This window comes from Felis catus, chromosome B1 (genome assembly GCF_018350175.1).
Source record: "Felis catus isolate Fca126 chromosome B1, F.catus_Fca126_mat1.0, whole genome shotgun sequence".
Classification (NCBI taxonomy): domain Eukaryota; kingdom Metazoa; phylum Chordata; class Mammalia; order Carnivora; family Felidae; genus Felis; species Felis catus.
Window position 1 is genome coordinate 172,508,806 of NC_058371.1, and position 20,385 is coordinate 172,529,190.

Consider the following 20,385-nt stretch of genomic DNA (forward strand, 5'->3'; position numbering starts at 1 on the left):
TTTAGATCTTAAGTGTCCAAACAATGTTTACACTCAGTTAATGTTAAGGGCTAAAATGTATCAATAACATTTTCTGAAGAAACATGATCTCAAGCAATGGCTTTCAAATTGTTTTCTAAGAACAGAATTCTGTGGAGGACTTGAGGAGGTCCCAAAAACAGTGCAGTTGAAATTTAAGTTTTAATAATTTTCAAAAATGTCACTTGGCTCAATTAAAGGCCATGAAAGATTCACAACTCATCTTTCTTTCCCATGACAGTATCTATTACAGTATAAACATTATGTCAAATTATGAAATTGTGCCCAATTGTATTGTACTATATGCTTCAAAATAAGACTTAGTCTTTTCTGACTTTTAAAATTAGGATCAAGAATGCAACGGGCTGGTGGATACTGAGATTTAACAGAAAAAAAATTCTACTACTTTTAATCTACAATACAGTTTAACTGAAAAGTTTCCTGAGATTCCAATTAAATTGCTCTATTAGTTAAAATAACTGTTATCATTTTCAGCTACTGATCTGTGAATGAGGATTTTCTTTATACTGAACAACAACAAAAACCAAACATAGAAATAATCTGGGTGTTTTTAAAAACAGAGTTGTTCTTCTACATTGATTTTTATAATAAGTATATGTTATAGGCTTAAACTTCAATTTACCTTAAGTATTGAGATTTTTATAAGGTTTCATTTGAAAGAGAGATTCTACTACCAAAATATATTTGCCAGTCAGTGGCTTAAAAGTAGCCTGAGCAATTGGAATTCTAAATAAAGCTTTTTTTTTCTCTCAAACATGGTAGAAAGTGAAATTTTAACTTTTGACAGTTTCAAGATATACTGACAAGATACAACTCATAAAAAAACATTCAAACAGTTCTTTTCTTAGGAAACAATTATAGGGGCGCCTGGGTGGCGCAGTCGGTTAAGCGTCTGACTTCAGCCAGGTCACGATCTCGCGGTCTGTGAGTTCGAGCCCCGCATCAGGCTCTGGGCTGATGGCTCAGAGCCTGGAGCCTGTTTCCGATTCTGTGTCTCCCTCTCTCTCTGCCCCTCCCCCGTTCATGCTCTGTCTCTCTCTGTCCCAAAAATAAATAAACGTTGAAAAAAAAATTAAAAAAAAAGAAACAATTATATATATATATATATATATATATACACATCATGTGCATATAATGCACATATATATACATTTAAGAAACAATTATATTTTGCATCAGGAAGCATTGTAAAATTAAGTTCAAAATAACAAAAATAGTAATTAATTTAGGCTTTTCATTATGTAGATAAAAAAACCGAGGCACAGGGAAATGATTTGTTCTAAACCACAAGGAGTAGTGAGAAAAGATGCAAAATTTTTTTCAATCTTTTTAAAAAAACAACACGATTTCTATTTTTTTCCAGATTCTGGATATGTACCTAAAAATGGAGAACAGGGGCACCTGGGAGGCTCAGTCAGTTAAGCCTCCGCCTTGATTTCAGATCAAGTCATGAACTCACAGTTTGTGGGTTTGAGCCCCTGCTGTCAGTGCAGAGCCTGCTTGGGATTATCTCTCTCCCTCTCTCTCTGCCTCCCCCCACCTTCTCTCTCAAAATAAACAAAGAAACTTAAAAAATGGAAACCAACAAAATCTTTTAAAATATTGCTACTTTAGCAACGTGGATGGAACTGGAGAGTGTGATGCTAAGTGAAATAAGCCATACAGAGAAAGACAGATATCATATGTTTTCACTCTTATGTGGATCCTGAGAAACTTAACAAAAACCCATGGGGGAGGGGAAGGAAAAAAAATGAGGTTAGAGTGGGAGAGAGCCAAAGCATAAGAGACTCTTAAAAACTGAGAACTGACGGTTGATGGAGGGGTGGGAGGGAGGGAAGGGTAGGTGATGGGCATTGAAGAGGGCATCTTTTGGGATGAGCACTGGGTATTGTATGGAAACCAATTTGACAATAAATTTCATGTATTAAAAAAAAAATAAAATATTGCTACTTTGTTTTAAAGCATGCTTAGAAAAATGTTAGTTGATAGATTAGCTGTGATTAAAGTACCATGTCATCTAAGTGGTACCAGAACATTCTTCAATAAGGTCACACACTTCAGGTTATGTTCCAGGTACCATGCTAGGTGTCAGGAACAAAAAGTTAGACCAGGTCACTCAAGACTATGATATACTATAGGAGACTGATGAGTAAATAACAACAACAATAGATTGGTACCTGCTATGATACAATCATACACATATTATGCACAGTAAAAATGCAGAGGCTAGAATGGACAATTAATATGGTGAGGGGCACTGAGGAGATGGAAGTGGAAAGTGGGGACAGTTTTCCAGAGATGACAGTTGAGTACGTTTCAAGGATGCTGAATTTGCCAGGTATGAAACCAGGGAAACAACACTCTAAGACAGATGGGATGGGTCAAAAGACAATGTGAGTGTGAAACAAAATACATTTTTCACAAATAAGTTAGTTTTGCTGGGGTGTAATATGCATGGGTAGAGGAGAGAGAGGTGGAGAGGGGTGGACAGGGGCAAGAAAGATATCTCTGTCTAGGAGTCAAAGCTGCTGTAGGTCTAGGAATAAGATTTTAGGTAAAGTCGTTTTTCTTTTGTACTGTCAGAAAGAAATATTTCTAGCCAGAAATAAGGGCTAAGAAAAATGTCAGTGAACAAGAATTAGTTCAATGAAATAATCCCAGAAGTTAAAAAAATTTTTCTTTAATGTTTCTTTATTTTTTAAAAGATGGAGAGACAGAGTGTGAGTGGGGAAGGGGCAGAGAGAGAGGGAGATAAAGAATCTGAAGCAGGCTCCAGGCTCTGAGCTGTCAGCACATTGAACCCATCAGCCGTGAGATCATGACCTGAGCCGAAGTCAGACACTTAACTGACTGAGACACCCAAGCATCCCTCCCAAAAGTTTTAACTGAAGGGTCAAAACTGAAAAGATACTGTTAGTTTTCTCTTTTTTCTCATTCACTAGATTCTTTGGTGGCTAACTCTGCTACCAAAGAATTAGGAAGGATAAATTCTGAAGTTCTTTCTTTAGTTAAAACAAATGAAGAGAGGGGTGTGGAGATCACATACATTTTAAAAAGTAGGATATAACTAACATGTCCTGAGGAAATAAGACCTTAGGTGTGGGGAATAAGTTTAGGAATTCCCTGGGCTTGCACCAATGGGTTAATGAGGCATAAAGAATTACAAAGCCATAGGGTGCTCTCACCCAAGCTTGGGTAAACAAGGTAAGACTCCCAGAATAAAGTAGGGAGGGGCCTAGGCCCCCAGAATAGAGAGGAAGGGGCAAAGGTCCCAGAATAGAGAGGGAGGCAAAGGCCCCCAATACATGGGTATATGAGGTAAGCAAGATTAGGCATTCAGGTGAACCCCCCACCCCACCGCCCCTCAATTTAGTACTATGGCAGAAAGCTGCTTTTACAGGAGGGAAGGACCAAGTTAGGTAAACACGTAAATAGAGCTATGGACCTCTGAACTGCAGGTGAAGCTGCCCAGAGCAGAGCTGATTAGCAAATGAAAAGGTGCCTCATTAACCCTGAGGTTGTTTGACTTATCTGCCTCATCCCCTAGGCGAGCTAAGATCAACAGATAACTGGCACCTCCTGTCTGCCATTAACAACCATCTGCCCATCTGCCCTGTGCCAGGATTCTTCTATTGACCCAAACCACAAACACCGTATATCTTCTAAACCCCCTTTCCCTCATGCTCATGAGTTAATGTTCACCGATGCATTGTCTCTTTGTGGATGCCCATCACGTTTGTAAGCCTTCTGATCTTAATAAATATGGGGCAAGGACCCTTATTCAGGGCTCTGGTCTTTTCCTGGACATTAGCCATCTGTTGCATTTCAATCCTGTGTCCCGCTTTCTTGCTAGACAAGAAAGAACTTTAGACTTAACAGTCTACGACACTTAGGTCATAAATTATAAACATTTTACTAATATTTTCTCATTTTTGTTTTGCCAATCGATCAGTAACACAATTCTACAAATAATTCTTGGTTTCTATATTTTAACTTTGATTCCTTCCCCTTCATGGAAGGGATGATAAAGCATTTTAAATGAGTAAAGGTATGCAACAAACAACTTTTATTTAATAACCATGCAGAGCTTCATTTTATGGAAGAAAGGTCTTTGATATGTATTTAGTCTCTGAGTTACCAAGAGCTATTGGTGATGGCTGTCCAAATCTGTTTACTCTGGTGAGAGCAGACTAGAGCCAAGACTGCACCTTTCTAAATCCATTTCAATTTTCAGCAGTTTTACCATGATAAGAAAGAAGTAAAAATAAAGATAAGTCAGTAGAAGAGATGGAAGGAATTATTTAGAAAAACACTGAGAGGGCCCATACTATGCTTAAAACACTATCTACTTTTGGGGCACTTGGGTGGCTCAGTCAGTTGAGCGTCTCACAGTTCACGAGTTCAAGGCCCACATCAGGCTCACTGCTTTCATTGCAGAGCCTGCTTCAGACCCTCTGTCTCCTCTCTTTCTCTGCCCCTTCCCACTTGTGCTGTCTCAAAAATAAAACTAATTTAAAACACTATATACTTTTAAAGCTATACAAACTACCAGATTTTTACTATATTGAATATTTATATAAAGTTTCTTCATGTAAAATAATTTGAAATTTACAATATCTGTACATTAAAATGAAAGCCTAACACTGCTAAGTTATTTATATTTAGAACTATCATAAAAAGAGACTATTTAAAAAATTATTTTTATTTATTTTTGAGAGAGAGAGAGAGAGAGAGAGAGAGAGAGAGAGGGAGAGAAGGCACAAATGGGAGAGGAGCAGAAAGAGAGGGAGACACAGAAACCAAAGCAGGCTCCAGGCTCTGAGCTGTCAGCACAGAGCCTGACACGGGGCTCAAACCCACAAACTGTGAAATCATGACCTGAGCTGAAGTCGGACGCTTAACCGACTGAGCCACCCAGGAGCCCCGAGACTATTTTAAAAGTTTGCATCACTAGGGGCATCTGGGTGGCTCAGTCGGTTAAGCATCCAATTTTGGCTAAGGTCATGATCTCGAGGTTCATGAGTTTGAGCCCCGCATTGGGCTCTGTGCTGACAGCTCAGAGCCTGGAGTCTGCTTCAGATTCTGTGTCTCCCTCTCTCTCTGCCCTCCCCTGCTCCTGCTCTCTCCTTTTGCTCTCTCAAAATAAATAAACATTAAAAAAAAAGGGGGGGGGGTGCCTGGGTGGCTCAGTTGGTTGAGTGTCTGACTTCAGCTCAGGTCATGATCTCATGGTTCGTGGGTTCGAGCCCCCCGTCAGGCTCTGGGCTGACAGCTCAGAGCCTGGAGCCCACTTTGGATTCTGTGTCTCCCTTTCTCTCTGATCCTCTCCCACTCATGTTCTGTCTCTCTCTGCCTCTCAAAAATAAAGAAACGTAATAAAAAAAGATTTAACAGTTTGCATCACTCAAAGAAAGTATTTCTCTTTTGTGATTTATTTACAAATATTTTTATTCATAAAAATGTGTTTTTTTACACATAAAATGTATTTTTATACATAAAAATGATGTAGCTCAATAAATTTGGTTTATTGTGTTTTAAATGGAATTTTAAATATTTCCTTACTTTCCACTTAGTACAGCCACACCTACTGTGCTTCTGGGGGTGGACATAGTGGCAACAAAATTCCACTGGCGAGCCTGAGGGTCCCATCTTTCCACTGTATTCAGATAGCTCCAGCCATCATGTCCTCCTACTGCATACATGGGACCTTCCAATACAGCCACACCTACACGGGGACAGGAAAGAAGCAATGACTTAAGATTTACCACTACCTTAAAGATCACATTTTAACTGAAATATAAATATACAGTTTACTGCCTATGATTTCTTCTATGAGTTTTATGGCTCCAGGTCTTATGCTCAAGTCTTTAGTCCATTTTGAGGTTATTTTCATGTTTGCTGTAGGATAATGGCCCACTTGCATTCTTTTGTATGTGACTATACAGTTTTCCCAGCACCATTTATTGAAGACTGTCCTTTCCCCATTGTATATTCTTGGCTCCTTTGTTGTAAATTAGTTGAGCACACATGCATGGGTTTATTTCTGGTCCACTGAGATATGTGTCTATTTTTAAGCCAAATACCATTATGTCTTCATTGCTATAAACTTTGTAGTATAATTTGAAATCAGGGGGCGTGATGCCTCTGCTTTGTCCTCCCTCAAGTTTGTTTTGGCTATTCTGTATTTTTGTGTGGTTCCATCCAAATTTTAGAATTATTTGTTCTATTTCTTTGAAAAATGTCATTGGAATTTTGAAAGGGATTTTATTGAACTGGTAGACTCCTTTGGGTGGTACAACGAACCTTAAAGATACAAATTTAACTAAGGAAACATTTATAATAAAGGTATCTGGTTGCTACACAGCTCTTCTTGGTGGTAGGGGGGTAGGTGAGGGGGAAAAATAGCAATATAGCCCTGGTCTTGTAAGATTTTTTTTTTTAATGTTTATTTATTTTTGAGAGCGAGAGAGAGAGAAATAGAGTGAGAGAGCGAACAAGCATGAGCGGGGCAGAGGTAGAGACAGAGGGACAGACTGAGAATCCCAAGCAGGCTCTGTGGTGTCAGTGTGGAGCCCAACTCTGGGCTCAAACCCACGAACTGTGTGACCTCAGCCAAAATCGAGAGTTGGACACTCAACCAACTGAGCCACCCAGGTGCTCCTGGTCTTATAAGTTTTAGAGGCAGTATCTTGAGGTCCAACAGTGGAAACTTATTTAAAACTATATAAGATGCATACATTGCCATATTTAAAAGATTTTTTGGGGTGTCTGGGTGGCTAAGTTGGTTAAGCAACTGACTTTGGCTCAGGACATGAGTTTGCAACTCATGGGTTCAAGGCCAGCATCAGACTTCAACACAGAGCTCGCTTTAGATCCTCTATCTCTCTCTCTGCCCCTCCTCTGTTCTCTCTTTCTCTCAAAAATAAATAAACATTTTTTAAAAATTTAAAAAAATAGGGACACCTGGGTGGCTCAATCAGTTAAGCATCTAATTCTTGATCTCAGCTTGGGTCATGATCTCACTGTTTGTGAGTTCAAGCCTTACATCTGGCTCTGTGCTGATGGCATGGAGACTACTTGGGATTCTGTCTCTCCTTCTCTCTGCCCCTCACCTGCTTGTGCTCTCTCTCACAATAAATAAATAAACAAATAACCTTAAAAAATAAATCCTCATTTAAACATTTTTTTAAAAACATTTATTCATTTTTGAGAGACAGAGACAGAGTGTGAGTGGGGCAGAGAGAGAGGGAGACACAGAATCCAAAACAGGCTCCAGGCTCTGAGCTGTTGGCACAGAGCCTGACATGGGGCTTGAACTCACAGACCATAAGATCATGACCTGAGCAGAAGTCCAACACTTAACCAACTGAGCTACCCAGGCACCCAATAAATCCTCCTTATAAAAAATTTTAGGGGCGCCTGGGTGGCGCAGTCGGTTAAGCGTCCGACTTCAGCCAGGTCACGATCTCGCGGTCTGTGAGTTCGAGCCCCGCGTCAGGCTCTGGGCTGATGGCTCAGAGCCTGGAGCCTGCTTCCGATTCTGTGTCTCCTTCTCTCTCTGCCCCTCCCCCATTCATGCTCTGTCTCTCTCTGTCTCAAAAATAAATAAATGGTAAAAAAAAAATTTTTAAAAATTTTAAAAAATAAAAGATTTTTCAATAATTCAGATTTAAGATATGTTTGAAAAATCATTTTTATTCCTTTCCCCCTATTAATTCAAATTCATGACATTTTACTGTAGTTAGAGGTGATACCACAATCATTGGTGTGATTCATCATCAGGGAACCAAGCCAGATTCATTTGTTCCCTTATTCAACAAATATCTATTTAGTGTTTATTAAGTGCCAAGCACTTAATAAAAGAACAGATAAGGGCCCTGCCATCATGGACCTAATATTTTAATGAGGAAACAGGCAAAATATATCTCAGGTATTGGTAAGCGCTAATAAGAAAAACGGAACTGAGTAAAAGGGTAGAGAGGGTCAGGGAAGACCTCTTAGATAAAATTACATCTGAACAAAAACACAAATGAAGTTAGGAAACCAGACAGAGAGACAACTGAGAGAAGAGATGGTGAGGTAAAGGGAGCAGTATGTACAAACTACACACACACACACACACACACACACACACACACACACACAGCTCCAAATATATATAAAATATATCCAATTATATGTGTATATGTATGTGTGCAAAGTTAACTAAAGGGCTGGAAGAAACGATAATGGGTCTAATTCAACTCCTTTAACATTATCTTTGAAAATAAATTCTAGCAGCAGAACCACTTCTTCCAAATGAAGTCTTTAGGTAATTCTCACATATAAAAGAGATAAAAGGAGCGTTTCCTATGTAAGAATTTCTTTTATAAGGTCAAATTGATTTATTATAGGATAAATTAGTAAGAACAAGGCTGTTTTGAATGAAAGATCTAAAAAAAAAACTTAAGACATTTGAACTATAGGATTATTCTTCTCTGAACTTGCTTCAATAAAACCTTATATGGTACCTAGAATGAACGATAGTATTCTATGCACAATCTGATCTGCACAAAACACAGCTGGATCATGGGCATTCTCATTCTGTGTACCCTAAGAATCTACCTTAAGTTAAAATTAAATTTCTTTTCTCCATGGTGGGGAAAAGTATGCATTTGAATCACACACTATTGACCCTGGATTTTATGGTCAACTCAAGGTTATAAGTCTCATTCATGCTGCTTTTAAGATACATTCCCATTCTGTGCCTATGTAATAAGTTGATTTTATGGACTAAAGATTAATATTTTATGGTTTCCTTAATTAAATTTCATATAGTTAATTTTTAGCTCCCCTCTCAATACCTTGCCCTTAATCCTCTGGTTTTACTGTTTTATCAAACTTGAAACTTAAGATCAACTTTAACTGAAACCTAATCACAAAAAGTAGAAGCACTTATTTCTTTGATTTTTTTGTTGTCCAACTATCACACCAATCTTCATGCCTCGATAATTTATATTACTGATACTGGCTTTTTTTGGCAGCCTCTGCTCTGGTGCTCAGCATTAATAAATTGAATGTAGTACAAAGCTATGCTATGTAGACTGAATGATGCCTTCATTGCTGCTCATCCATCTTTTAATTCATCTTTTATGATGACCTATCAAATTCTTTATTGCAATTAATTTAAACCTTTTCCAAACTGTGATACATTGACAATATAGCCACGAATTTGTCTTACCGCTGAATGCATGCCTATTTTCAATGTGACGCTGTAGCGCCTCCCATAAAGAACAGTGTCCATCAATAAATGAATAGATGAATGGTACACACACACACACACACACACACACACACACACAGCCATAAAAATGATGAGGTCATCCCATATGAGACATGCATGGACCTAGAGGGTATTATGCTAAGTGAAATAAGTGAGACTCAGAAAGGCAAACCTAAGAAATGAATAAACAAAAAAAAAGCAGCATCAGAATTATAAATACAGGGGTGCCTGGGTGGCTCACTCAGTTAAGTGTCCGACATCTCATGGTTCATGAGTTCAAACCCGCGTTGGGTTCTGTGCTGATGGCTCAGAGCCTGGAGGCCACTTTGAATTCTGTGTTTCCCTCTCTCTGTCCCTCCCCTGCTCACACTGTCTCTCTCTCTCTCAAAAATAAATAAACATTAAAAATTTTTTAAAAAAGAACTATAAATACAGAGAATGAACTGATAGTTGCCAGAGGGGAGGGAGATGGAGGGCTGGGCAAAATGGGTGGAGAGGGAAATATAGGCCTCCAGTTATTGAATGAGTAAGTCATGGGAATAAAAGGCAGAGCACAAGGAATATAGTCAATGGTACTGAAATAGGGATGTATAACAGGACAGATAGTAGCTATACTTATGGTGAACACAGCAGAATGTATAAACTTGTCAAATCATTAAGCTGTATACCTGAAGCCAATGTGACATGGTGTGTCAACTAGACTCAAATAAATATTAATATAAATACATACATACATATATAAATAAGAAGAGTAGTCTTGATCTCTACTCTTTGGATCTGGGCTTGCCCATGTGACTTGTTTTGGCCAGTGCAACATTAGCAAGTACAATGCTAGCAGAAGCTTGAAAATTCTTTGTGCACTGTGGCTTGCCTTCTCTTGCTGCTTTTGAAACCCTGTGACTGGCACCATGTGAAGAAGCCTGGCTAGCCTGGTGAATGATTACAGGCATGTGGCCCAGTTGTCTCTACCTCAACAATCTACCTACCATTACACATGTAAATGAGGCTATCCTAGATCATCTAGCTGACCTGTGAGCCCACCAGAGATCCATGAAAAAATCTAGTAGAAATCATCTAAGGCAGGCATGCCAGACCAGAAAAATGCCTCAGCTGACCCACAGTTCCAACAGCTAAATATATGGTTGTTGTTTTAAACCTTTGACCTTTCGAGTTATGCAGCAAAAGCTGGGTGATACAGATTCATTTCAAGCCCCATCTAATTGTGTGTCCATCTGCTTCACTCATCTAACAATTCTTTTTATTTCATCAATTCTTTCTCCTATCAGAAAAGATAGATCATCTGATATAAGGCCCTAAGTTATCTTCTATCAGCTCAGAGTGAGCCATCAGTTCCTTCAGAGTAAAGATAGTGTCTTCTTCATCTTTGTACACCTACAGAACAAAGAGCATGATGGCACATAGTACATGCTAATCAATGTCAGTTTAGTGTTTTATTGAATGAAAGAATGAAAAGTCTCTATCATTATATTCTCTGTGCCAGCTCAAGATTTCTCTGGGTTTTTACTCATTTCTGCTTAAAAAACAGGGGATATAGATGAAAAACAATAATGCTAAATATTTTTAAATAAACATTTCAATCAGGTTAGATTAACACTGATTAACAGAACACACATTTTAGAACATGTTACACTAGAATCCTTAAATATCCATGTTTTTACTTGTGCTAGTTGCTGTTACATTCAAGTATATTCTACTTCTCAGTTAAAGAGCATGTGAAGGAATGCTTGGTGACTGATTGCTGCTGACTCAGCAGCTCCCACATTGGTTTTCTTCTGCCTGGTACAGAATGTAAAAATGCTGTGGAAGCTTAATGATGATATCATGAATGAACGTGCATGGTTATACTCACCAAGGCCATGCCTGTGGGTGGACATAGGAGGCATCACACTCCAGGTTTTTGTTTTGGGGTTGTAGCATTCTACAGTGTTCAAAGTCTTCAGTCCATCTCTTCCTCCAACCACATACAGTTTGTCATCTAACACTGCAACACCAAACTGCAGCCTCCTCCCATTCATATTTGCTACAGGAGTCCACATATTTGTACGAAGATCATACTTTTCAATGCTTGTTGCTCCTTCACAGTAATATATAGATGTTATATAAAAGAATTTCACATTTGAGTACTTCATGATTTTATACACATAAAAGTATAATTTATTAGCATTGACAATAATACTTTTATTATATTTCATTGAGCTCCTGCATGGTCAGGCCCCTGCTTATGTCTCTGACCTCATCTCCTACTATTCTCCAGGGCATACACAAGGCTCTACATTAAAAGGTCAAGTGAGAAAGGATTACTTGTAACAGCTAGAAGTGGCAGGAAAAGCAGGGAAGTTTAGTGTCATGGAACCCAAAATAAAAAAAATTGTAGCAGGTAGTTTTGAAGGAAGATGGTGGCAGAATAGGACAACCCTAGACTTGCCTCATCTCATGAATACAACTAGATAACTATCAGATACTCAATACACGAGAAATCGGTACAAAGACTGGCAGAACAAACTCCACATCTAAGGGTAGGAAAAAGGCCACATCAAAGATGGTAGGAAGCATGGAGATATGACTTGGGAGAGAAATGGATCATGGTCAATGCAGTGAGGAGGGAGTCATGGTATTAGAGAAGGTTGAGAGACAAACCAGCACACATGGGGAACTGCATGGGGAAAATGAATCCCCTTAGCAACTGGGCTTGGAAAATGAGAGGGCAAGAATTTCATGAGTTCTTGCAACCAGTGGGGCTTAGAACCTGGGGTTTTAAAAGTCAGCATGCTTGGCTCTTGGAGACCTTGAAGAACACTGGGGCTGCTCTTAGAGAAAAGCATATCTGCAAGCTGACATACAGCACAGAAACAGCGATCTGAAGAACACCTGGAGACACAGTGGAGAGGTTAGTTGCTTATATCGGAGTGTGTCCCGGGGAGGCAGCATTCATGGAGAGACCTCTCTAGTAACAAAGAAACTGGCAGGTGCCATTTCTCTCTCCCCATCCCTCATCATAAGCACAGGGCCACCTGCAGGAACCAGCACAGTGCCAACACTCACCACCTACCTTGCTTACATCCAGCCCAGCAGCCCCCAAACTCCAGTGGAACTGCCCTTCCCAGTCACACTTGCCTTCGTCCCAGCACAGGGGACCCCTTTCTCCAGAAGACCAGCCCAAACTCCTGCCAACTCTGCATCTGCTGACTGAGGAGTTTTGTGAGGCCTCAATTCCAGTGGTGGTGGTGACAGGTCTCTTTTCACAAGCAAACCAGAGCACTTCTAGTTAAAATGCACTACATTCAGGCCAGGGACCAAACACTGCCCATAACAAGCAAAGAGAGTCTCTGCAGACAATTGGTATGAAGGATAAAGTGGCCCGGACACAGCAACAAAAGCACACGCAGCACACACTGGACACACTCCTGGAAGTACCAGGCTCTGGGGAACAGGAGATACTACACTGCAGGGTACTATAAGGTCTCTTCTTTATAAAGCCATTACTCTCAAGAACAGGAGACATAGCTGACTTTCCAGAGAAATAGACACAGAGACTTAGACAAATGAGAAAACAGAGCACAAAGTTTGGCTATAAAAGGGAGGAGAGAGAGAGGAATTACTAGATCAGTTGAGAGAGGTTTTATTTTGTTTTTAAAGCTGGATAAACTTGAGTTTGCTAAAATGCTCATGGGAAGGATCTACTTGTGAGGAAAGAAGCTGTAAATACAGGAGAGAAGGGATCCTACTTAACAGTGAGGTTCCTGAGGAATCAAGAAAGGGCAATGTCAGAGCACAGATGTGGGGCTGGCCTTCCTAAGAGGAGGGAAGGGATATACATTCTCCTGCGACCTGGAAGGACAAGAGCCTAAGTGAACATCATGGATTTTGGAAACTATCAGTGTGAGATGTCTGGGGATAACTGTCTGGTCCTCTCTCTCTCTCTCTCTCTCTCTCTCTCTCTCTCTCTCTATATATATATATATATATATATATATATATATATTTTTTTTTTTTTTTAAGAACTGGAAGATTCCAGGAACTTTTGTTTGCTTATGAAATGAGAAAAAAATTTAAAAGCGCCACCCCTCTAAAAAAATCCAACTTCCAGTTATGAAGAGTTCAGTTAGAATCTATTTTAATTCTAAGTGTTGAATATCATATGCAATCAGAGCTCTTTATAGAATTAAAATCATAACAAATATTTATTCTGAAGTATTTGTTATAATTACTTCATCAGAGCACTAGTCCTACTGGAAACTCCTAAAATTTAGAAAGAGTTTTGTTATATATATTATACATATAATATTATATATATAATCTATTTAGAATACTGTATATATAATATATGTATTTCTTCTCATACATTATAGTTTTTATTTTATTAATTTAACCTATGAAATTCTTAAGTTATTTGGGATAGATTACAAGTCTTTTTCCATCTCTGTATTCTTTTTTTTTTTTTTAAAGATTTTATTTTTACACCCAACATAGGGCTCAAACTTACAACCCTGAGATCAAGAGCCACAGGCTACTGACCAAGCCAGCCAGGTGACCCATCATCTCTGTATTCTTCACAGCAACAGAGTTTCTTGTATGCAGTAGCTGTTCAAAAATATTTTTTTGAGCTTGAATAATCTTTCTTTATAATTTTTAGCTATAATGAGATTTTATTCATACACTCAGATTATTTTATGTAATAGTATACTTTATTCATCACTCTGAACTTGATCTTAAAAAATGTCTTCATTCCATTAAAAAGGCAATGCTAGTCATCTTTCCTCACTTATGAAGTTAAGGAATATTTCTTTCATTTTAAGTTCTTTCTTTTACTTCTAGCTCACTAGGCAGTATCATAGTCCTATGAACTGCTAAGTAAAATTTCCTTTGCTAACACCAAACATAATTCTTAAAATAAAAACAAAAACAAATATCCCCAAATAACAAATTCCTAATAATTACAAAATTCTGTGTAGAAGCTTAAAACTTCCTTGACTTATACTTAAAGATTAGCCTTTAAAAAAGTAAGCAGAAATATATGCTAACATTTTCTTAGTGGTTATTTAGAAACATTACCAGTTTATGTGTTAGGCTCTACACTAGGTTATATGTAGGGACCAAGAACCCAGTGATCAGATTGCCCTCCAATTAATGCAAATTGCTCTCCATTATAAAGACACTGGGTACAAAATAAGTTGAGGCCAGGGAAGATAGCTTGAATAGGATAGAAGGTAGGAGTAACTGATGTCTAGCAAAGACTCAGAAATAAAGTTGGTCAAGTAGTAAGGGCCAGATTACAGGAAGTCTTCAAACCTAAAAAGAGGAATTTATGTCTTATGTGGTAAGAAGTAAAGACTATTATAATTTTTAGCAGAGTAATGGCATATAAACAGAAGAAATAATGAAACAGAGGGTATAGTCTCCCACGTCAATGCCTGATCTGAATCCTGATTCCATCCCTAATTAGCTGTGTATTCTGGGGAAAGGTAGTTAACTTTTCTAAGTCCAGGTATCCTAGAGCAATAGCAACATTCAACTCTTACAGCTGTTATGAACATGAAATTAAAAATGATAGGTGAAGCACTTAACATAATGCCTAGCACATACTAACAACACAATGAGCACAATGAATGCTATTCCTATGTTAAATGAATGTGATCAAAAGATGTAGGCTGATAGGGGGCTACCTGGTACTAGAAAGTAGCAATGGAAATTTAGAAGAACAGACCCCTTTCAAAGACTATATGGTGACTGTCAGAAGGTACGATTTAGAGGGAAGGGAGGGAGGGATGGGAAAGAAAGAAAGAGAGAGATATATTATTCACTTTGGGTACTTAATATCTGAGTTCCTTCTCATGCAAGGGGAATTTTCCACCGTAGGAAAGAGCTTTGATGAGAGGCAGAAACCCATCTACCATGAAGCTGAAAAGACAGATATTGATCCTCATTGTCCTTGGAGGCTTAGGGCCCAGGAAGCTGGTAAAAATGGATGCTTAAACCTAGGATTTAAAATCTAAGGCAGACATTATAAAGAAGGTGCAGTGGATATAGTTCCTGCCCATCTCTCAACAGCCTTCTTTATCTGCTTAAATGAGCCAGAGTTGGTATCCATTGAAAGACACTGAATTACAGTTCCGAGTCCTCGAGTCTGGGAGACATGGGTCAGAACACACAAAATTTGAGATGAAAGTTGAAGAACAAACAGATATTTTATACAAGTTGGAAATATGAGCATAAAAGCAACACAATGGTATAAGCAATACAGAAATAACCGTTAAAGCCTTGAAAAAGAGAGGGAAAGATGGAGAGGAAGAAGTGCCAGTAACGACTACAAAGCTGAGCACCAGTTCCAAGCATATAGTAAACACTTAATAAGTATTTGCAGATTGATTGCCTGGACTGTAGAGTGCTCCAAAAATGCCAAATATTTATACTATAACTCTCATCAGTTATCTAACTTTATGTATTTCTGTAGCATTCAGTGATGAAGCCTATATTTAGAACTTCAGCATCTATAAATACATAGGACTCTATTATGTTCTGTGGGATAATATCTACAGCTATATCTTTGTTACCATGAGGCTAAAAGTTAAATCACAATAAAAGACTTACGATTAGAGCTCATAGTTTTATATTCTTTAAAGATATCAGGTAGAAAAGAAATCTTTGAATGTGAATAATGCATCAAGGGCTTAAGCCATACAAATAATTCAAGAGATGGCAAAGGACAACCTTCATTCATCTGGCAAATATTTATTGATGCTATCTATGGGCAAGGCACTGATCTAGGCCCTGTGGGATATAGTCTTGAAAAAAACAAAAAGCAAAAAACAAAAAAAACCAAGTTTCTTGCTTTCCAGAGCTTACTTGTGGGTAAGAGGTAGACGATAAATCAATGGATCAGGTGCTATGAAGAAACATAAGTAGAGGAACAAGACAGAAAGAGGTAGGCCAAAGATTAGAGAGTGATGAACCGGTGATGACTGGCCATGGAAGTCTTCTTTGGTAAATTGATGTCTGGGAATCTAAGTGAATAAATTCTGCGAGGCATTCCAACATCAGAGCACATAGCATTCCAGTGAGAGGGAACAGCTAATATCCCCAGTGTGGGATAATGTTTGGCTTGTTATGTGAACAGGGAGGCCAGCGGGGCTAGAACACAAAAGAGTGGAGAAGTGGAATGAATGAGCTGAGCTCAGAAAGGTAGTCTGAAGTCAGACAGGTGTTGTCAGGGAATTTCAGGCGGCTATTAGTACTAGGAAATCAGAGGGAGCTCAATGTACACTGAGAGATAATACACAGAAAGCTTCTAGCACAATACCTGACATTGGGTAGGCACTATATGAGGTATTTGTTACTATTATTGTTACTATTAGTAAAAACTGTTACAAGAACAACACAAAGAATTCCCAGATACCTTTGGTACAGATTTCCCAAATATTGAGGTTTTATATTTGCTCTCACTATATATTTGCTCTCACTATATATATTATATATTTGCTCTCACTATATACTATATGAGGTATTTGTTACTATTATTGTTACTATTAGTAAAAACTGTTACAAGAACAACACAAAGAATTCCCAGATACCTTTGGTACAGATTTCCCAAATATTGAGGTTTTATATTTGCTCTCACTATATATACTATATATATATCATTGTAGAAATGATACCTTGTACCCTAAATACTTCAGTGTGTCTTCCTCAAGACAAGAAACCCTATCACAAAACCACAATACAATGATCAAAATCTGGAAATTAACATTTATACAATGCTGTCATCTAATCTACAGACTTAATTTGGATCTTATCATTTGTTCCAATTATGTCCTTTATAGCAAAAGAAATTCAAGATGATGCATTATAATAGTTGTCATATTTTTTCAGTCTCCTGAAATGTGGAATAATTCCTGAATCTTTTCTGTATTTCATGATATTAGCATTTTGGAAAACTACAGACAGACTAGTTATTTTGTAGAACGTCTCTCAACTTGGATTTGTTTGTTTCTTTCCTCATGATTAAGTTTGGATTATACACTTTTGGCAAGCGTAACTACAGATGTACAGCTGAGTTCTTCTTACTGTCTCCCACAAGAGGAACATACTACGGATTAGTCTCGTTACTGGCAATAAGACATCGATCATTTGGTTAAGGTGCTGTCTGCCACGTTTCTCCACTGTAAAGATACTATTTTACCCTTTGTAACTACTAAGCAAGTGGTTGGAAGATACTTGGAGGCTAATTGTCCTGTTCTCAAACCTTCACCTACTGATTGCAGCATCTATGAATGATTCTTGACTGAACTAGTTATCATTAAGGTGGTTGCCAAATGGTACTTTTTCTAGTCCCATCTTTCCTTCTATATTTATTAGTTGGCATTCAAAGAAAACCTTTCCCTTCTCCAATCTTTATTTGTGTAAGAGTGGGCTCATGCATCCTTACTGATTTACTAAATGATAATCTTTTATCATCATTATCTATTTTGTGCTGAAATTATCCTAGATTTGGACAGTAGTAGCCTCTACAAATGGCCTCTTCTGTCCCTTGACTGTCTCCATTATTCTTTGACCACTTCTTTACTTTCTGGCACTACAAGATGTGCTGGGTTTATCTTGTCTTTTTCCAGTCCTGGAAACAGCCATTTCTCTAAAAAAGCTCATTGGCCATATGTATTACTAATTAAAGTTCTTTTTTCCCCTCTTCCCCCAAATAAAAAATGATTTAATACCTTTTGTTGAATCCATTCCTCCAACTGCAAATAGTGTTCCAACCGTTGACTTTCTAGGTTTTGTCCGAGGGCTTTGTAACATGGGTCGTCTCTCTGGTAATAAGTGGTACTTCATCGCTTCCATAATAAGTTTCTGACATTCTATATCATCCCGGAAAAGTGCATTATTTTCCATATCTGCCAGGAACTAGAAAAGAATAGGGAGTATGTACACCGAGTGACCAAGAAAATAGTAATTAAAAGAATAACCTATATAGTTCACAAATGGGAATTATCTCATTGAGAAAAAAAAATCCATGTGTGGACATCTATTTTTAACTAAAATCTGCAATATTTACAAGATTTACATTTTAAATTTCATTGAAAAACATAAACACTCCGGATAACTGGTATGCTCTAAAACCTGAGTGGTGCTTATCTCTGGGTAGTGGGGAAACTGCTGCTTCTTAAATAAACTTTTTTACTGCTTTTCTATATTGTTTAGATTTTCTAAAATAAATCATTTTACTTTTTCTTTTTATTTAATTTATTTTTTTATTTACATCCAAGTTAGTTAGCATATAGTGCAACAATGATTTCAGGATTAGATTCTTTAATGCCCCTTACCCATTTAGCTCATCCCCTCTCCCACAACCCCTCCAGAAACCCTCTGTTTGTTCTCCATATTTAAGAGTCTCATGTTTTGTCCACCTCCCTGTTTTTATATTATTTTTGCTTCCCTTATGTTCATCTATTTTGTCTCTTAAAGTCCTCATATGAGTGAAGTCATATGATTTTTGTCTTTCTTGGACTAATTTTGCTTAGCATAATACCCTCTAGTTCCATCCACGTAGCTGCAAAGGGCAAGATTTCATTCTTTTTGATTGCCGAGTAATACTCCATTGCATATATATACACCACGTCTTCTTTATCCGTTCATCCATCGATGGACATTTGGGCTCTTTCCATACTTTGGCTATTGTTGATAATGCTGCTATAAACATTGGGGTGCTTGTGCCCCTTCAAAAGAGCATACCTCTATCCCTTGGATAAATGCCAAGTAGGGCAATTGCTGGGTCGTGGGTAGTTCTATTTTTAATTTTTTGAGGAACATCCATACTGTTTTACAGAGTGGCTGCATCAGCTTGCATTGCCACCAGCAATGCAAAAGAGATCCTCTTTCTCTGCATCCTCATCAACATCTGTTGTTGCCTGAGTTGTTAATGTTAGTCATGCTGATAGGTGTGAGGTGGTATCTCATTGTGGTTTTGATTTGTATTTCTCTGATGATGAATGATGTGGAGCATTTTTTCATGTGTCTGTCAGCCATTTGGATGTCTTCTTTGGAGAAGTGTCTACTCACGTCTTTTGCCCATTTCTTCACTGCATTATTTGTTTTTTGGGTGTTGAGTTTGATCAGCTCTTTATAGATTTTGGATACTAACCCTTTATCTGATTGTTATTTGCAACTATCTTCTCCCATTCTATTGGCTTTCTTTTAGTTTTGCTGATTGTTTCCTTTGCTGTGCAGAAGCTTTTTATTTTGATGAGATCCCAATAGTTCATTTTTGCTTCTGTTTCCCTTGCCTCCGGAGACATGTTGAGTAAGAAGTTGCTGCGGCCAAGGTCAAAGAGGTTTTTGCCTGCTTTCTCCTCAAGGATTTTGATGGCTTCCTGTCTTACATTGAGGTCTTTCTTCCATTTTGAGTTTATTTTTGTGTATGGTGTAAGAAAGTGATCCAGGTTCATTTTTCTGCATGTCGCTGTCCAGTTTTCCCAGCACCACTTGCTGAAGAGACTGTCTTTATTCTATTGGATATTCTTTCCTGCTTTGTCAAAGATTAGTTGGCCATACATTTGTGGGTCCATTTCTGGGTTCTTTCTCTATTCTGTTCCATTGATCTGAGTGTCTGTTTTTGTGCCATTACTTCTTCAATTAGAAATAATTTGGGGCACCTGGGTGGCTCAGTCGGTTAAGCGGCCGACTTCAGCTCAGGTCATGATCTCGCGGTCTGTGAGTTCGAGCCCCGCGTCGGGCTCTGTGCTGACAGCTCAGAGCCTGGAGCCTGTTTCCGATTCTGTGTCTCCCTCTCTCTCTCTGACCCTCCCCCGTTCATGCTCTGTCTCTCTCTGTCTCAAAAATAAATAAATGTTAAAAAAAATTAAAAAAAAAAGAAATAATTTTAACTGAAGAAGAATAATTATAAATAGAAGTTGACTAATGACTGCGTTTACCTGAACTCCCTATACAGTGCTCAAAGAACAACAGCAAAAACAACTTACCAATTTCTTAGGTGGAAGAGAACTCTAAATGGTGATTATCCTAAAGGAATTTAAATCCCTTGTGCTTCACTAAATCCCATATGTAATTTTATG

At 38.2% G+C, this 20,385-nt stretch overlaps 1 protein-coding gene across 8 annotated transcripts in view; it reads right to left on the bottom strand.

Moving 5' to 3' along the window:
* Positions 1-20,385, bottom strand: part of KLHL5 (kelch like family member 5) — a 98,124-nt gene that overhangs the window by 13,198 nt on the left and 64,541 nt on the right. For all 8 annotated transcript variants that reach the window (XM_019829631.3, XM_023253194.2, XM_023253193.2 and 5 more), the window contains 3 exons: positions 18,031-18,217; positions 11,172-11,396; positions 5,602-5,764 (listed from right to left, as the gene is read on the bottom strand). In XM_019829631.3, coding sequence (XP_019685190.1) covers positions 5,602-5,764; positions 11,172-11,396; positions 18,031-18,217 — 575 coding nt within the window. The remainder of the gene's footprint in view (positions 1-5,601; positions 5,765-11,171; positions 11,397-18,030; positions 18,218-20,385) is intronic.